The following is a 4,249-nucleotide window of genomic DNA, read 5'->3' on the forward strand; positions in this document are numbered from 1 at the left end:
CTCAGAATATCTTACAAAAACATAAGGCATTGAATTCCACTTCGCCTGAATCAAATCACTCAGAGAAAGTATTTTGAACCCTTCACGCCCGTTCACAAATTAAGACAAAATACGAGAAAAAAAGAACTCAACTATTCACTCTGCAACTATTTTAAACACTGATTGTCTACATTATCATTATCATTAAATAAAAAAATACGTAAACATGATAAGATGTAAACACTGTTATTATCCAAGTGGCTTGGATCTCAGATAATATTTGACCCTGTGTGAGATGTGGGAGAGTCCTTCCACATTAGAGATGGAGGAGGTGCGAGGTAGTCCACAATAGAACTGATGGCAAGGGACGGAAAGCTATGATTGAACCATAACTGGCTCTGGTGCATCACGTGGACTGAGGGCCATGTTAGTTTGTGGTTTGATCAATAATTGTATAGTTGAGAATTTTCTGACTTGGCAGGGAGAAGCTGTTCAATTCTGGTTTTCACTCATTTCAATGATAATACGCTGCGGAATGTATTTTCAGTCCAAACTTTCAGATGATTTTCTGAAAGCTGTTAATTTCCTGGTCAATCAGCAGTCATTTGCTCTTAGGGCCAAAGTGCTCTGTAAACACCAAATTTATGCATCTAACTTTTTTTTTTTTTTCCCAATTTGTGCACCCTCAGTTTTCCTCAGACGATGCGGTAATCAAATGTGTCTTTCTCCGTGTGGTCTGTCCAGTTGGATGAGGGCATACTGCGGTAGGGGTCCAGCAGGATGCGGAAACAGCGCACGATGAGAAGGGCCAGGAAGATGAAGAGCAGCAACACGAAGACAAAGGCAGCTTTCTGCTCCAGCGTCAGGTAGGAAGGCACGTGATGGCCACCACCCGACGAGGACAGTGTGCTGCTGAAGAGGCCCTCAGCCATTCTGGGCACATCCATGCTTGATCGTCTCGGCTCCAGCTCTTTGTCGTTTGCTTAAAGATTTTTAACAGGAAGATGGGTTCAGTGGATAAGACCTGTGTGAAAATCCAAATAGAGGGATCATAGATCATGATGTCTGTGATTTGACAGGTGAAACAGGAAACCAGTACAATAAATCAAATTCTCGGCTCGCATTCTATTCATAAAGACGACAGGAACAAAGAAATAAATTTTCCTCCTAGAGGAGTTTATTTTTGGGACTCCAGGCAAAAAGCCCACTCTGAGTAGAGGATGCTCAAGGGATTCTTTTGGCCTTGAATTTCTGCAGCTCTTGTGTTTGAATTGGCACATTTTGCCTTCAATAAATGTTATATTTATTGGAGGCAGCGCTGCCCTGAAGGTAGCACATTATTTTGAAAGTTAACCTTGCCTCCCATTAATTCTATTCATATGCAACCAATCTGCATCATCAGTTTAGATTCAAGGGAAATATTTATTTAAACATGGTCATGCATGAGAAAGATGAATTTCTCTTCAGACAAGATTACACAAATGAAGCATGAATACAAATAGGCTTAACTTCGCTTAACAACAGGGCTCAACTGATTTGGCTAATTTAATAGTTACTAAAAGTTTAATATCACCTGTAATGCTAAGGACTGTCATCTGGGTCTTTCTTTTTAAATGGTGGATATTGCTGAACTATTTTGTGTTTATTATAGAATTCTCTTAATTAAAGTCATATACATTAAAAGACCAAGACCAGCCTCAGTCCCAACACACTCTTTGTCTAAGCATAGAATAAATTGGAAGCTTGGTTAGGATTTTGTCACATTAGTACTTACTTACAGTAGAATTGGCAAATAATGTGGGATTGGACACTGCACATAAGTTGATAATCTATTTTAGTCTATACGTACTGCTTCCCACAATTATACAACAATCTCCGAACAACAGAGGCTGGGTTATGACAATTAGTATCGCAGAGACAATTTGGGTTTAGTCATGATATTGAGTAAGGCAAGAACCCGAACAATGACTGTTACCCACCAAAATAGGTTTGTATAATAGCTGAGCAGATATTTTTTTGTTCTGACAAAAAGAGGCCAAATACAGTGAATTTGGAAGAGAGGACACTTAGGTTGTCTGTTCTATAGACACCACTGGAGGTACATTAATCACTTCCAAAACAACCAGCAGGACTGTTCATCGTTTGATGTTGTTTCTCCTGCTGAGCAAACTCTCATTGTGAGTCTCATAATTTATCTTTTTCCTTATGCCATAGGGAAGCTACAGATGGAATCACTGAAAACTTAGATATGAGAATTCTCAAACACCTAAGTTTAGTTTTCCTGTTAAAATTATTTTCTTATGCCTCAGAGAAATTATGTTTTCAGATCGTTATCGTCCATACATACATCTATTTTGTTATTGCGAACACTGTATCTCAGGAATTCCTAAGACGGAATTCCTATAATTTGGCACAAGCGTCTATTTGGACTCAAGGATTGGCTAATTTGAATGTCTTGGTAAAAGGTCAAAGCTGAAAGGTTACTGTAACCTTACAAAACGTGTTTTTGGCCTTAACTCTAAATATGATCAAGTCCACACAAATGTTCAATACAAAACAAATGATCAAGTATCATCCCATGTTATATCCCAAACATCAGCTCCACATCATCATCGACATGATATAGAAATAATCTTTTAAAGTCGTCACTACATACAGAATATTTTACAGTATAAATCTGGACCACTGAGTCTGGATAAAGATGGGCAAACATTTTCTGATGTCTCCCATCTTGTAAAATGCAAAGGCTTTGAAGGTCAATGAAGGGGGGACTGGGCATTGCTATCTTGGCTGTGCCTGACTAATCCAAAAATGGGCAAAGAGGTGGAGTATGAGTGGAGCTGAGGCAAACAGGTGATGCCTGACAGACAGCTACCAATCTGTCACTGAAAGCAGCCACTCACTTAATTATGCATAACATTAAGCCTTGATTTGGTGAATTATATCAATGTTCACCCCATCATGGGTAAATTATCTACAGAGACCAAAACAGATTGTACAGATGGTTTTAAACATGGAGCTCTATGAATGTTGACTGCATAGATTATATTAAAAAGTGGACACCATGACAGCTCCTCAAAAGTGAAGCCAAAGCATTTGGCGCTCCACCTGGTGACTGGCTGCAATATAGGTTATAAGCTCTATCATCTCCATGTTAGTGAATGGGACTTTTAGGTAACTAATATATTGCTAGCCCTAAACTGGCGACCTGTCCAGGGCGTACCCCACCTCTCGCCCGATGACAGCTGGGATAGGCTCCAACTGCTGGGTAAAGTGGTCACGTGGGTCCGTGAGCGTAGGAAAAATTAAGAAATAAATAAGCGCAGTGTATAATCCAACATTTCTTTGTAACTGGAGGAGGTAAAGCAAAGTGCAGTATTAATTAAACGAAAACGCGAGTGAGTCTAGTGGAAGTATGGGCGGGACATCAGTAACTCGACTCCACACGGCTGAGTGCTGTGTTTTTAAGTTTCAAACTGAAGGCTCTGATTGGCTAGCTTCTGCAGTCTTGCTCCGGGTAGCAAAGGTCAAGGTGACGTAATATGAACCTGGCTTTACTTGTGTGCTGAAAAACTTTACGTTTTTGCCTCTGCCCAGTCATTTTCACATCTATCAGACGAATTTTCCATTTGTCTTTGAGAAATGTTTACATAACCCGAACTCCAATCTTTTTTGGTTTGTCTCCTTCGGTTACGCTTCCGTAAGCGTGACGAGCCATCGCAGAGAGTGACAATCGCTTGGGAGGTGGTGCTGAATGTAACATGAGAGGACTCAAAGTGACAAGACGGGCAGGAGAGCTGTCTCTTTCTGCCTATGAGGAAAAAAATCTGTTGGTAACTCCCAGAAGAGACGTAGAAAGAGCAGCCTTCAGTCCTGCGTGCAGCAGCCTTTAATCCATCACACTTAAAACTCAAAACGGGTATTTCACAGCAGTGATTCATTGCCCTTGCTGTAAAATATGACAAGGACCGAGGCTGTTTTTTTTTTTTGTCTGCTGCCTTTCCGTCTGTGTTTACTGTCAAATCATAATCTCATCGTCTTGTCCTCCAGTGACACGGTGAGGTTACAGAGCATTAGCACTTTAGGCCGGGAACCACTCCACTACTTGTTACAAGGTTATGTAATGCACTTCAAAGACTCACAACATTTACATCAGCAGCAGCTCCGTGACTAAGGGCTCAGGGTTTAGAGCTTTTCTTGACAGTATTTCACAGAGATACGCTAAACATTTAAGCTGACAGTGACAACTTTAGAACGAGCTTCACATATC

The 4,249-nt window shown here is 40.5% G+C and overlaps 1 protein-coding gene across 1 annotated transcript; it reads right to left on the reverse strand.

Moving 5' to 3' along the window:
• Nucleotides 1-674: 674 nt before the first annotated feature.
• On the reverse strand, nt 675-1,188 carry LOC311496444 (cortexin-3; the record flags this gene model as incomplete). The annotated part of the gene is made up of 1 exon (XM_084556311.1): nt 675-1,188. The coding sequence occupies exon 1, from the start codon at nt 924-926 to the stop codon at nt 675-677; it is 252 nt and encodes an 83-aa protein (XP_084412437.1). The 5' UTR covers nt 927-1,188.
• Nucleotides 1,189-4,249: the final 3,061 nt, after the last annotated feature.

This window comes from Chelon labrosus (assembly GCF_963514085.1).
Source record: "Chelon labrosus genome assembly, chromosome: 12".
In the NCBI taxonomy this organism is placed as follows: Eukaryota; Metazoa; Chordata; class Actinopteri; order Mugiliformes; family Mugilidae; genus Chelon; species Chelon labrosus.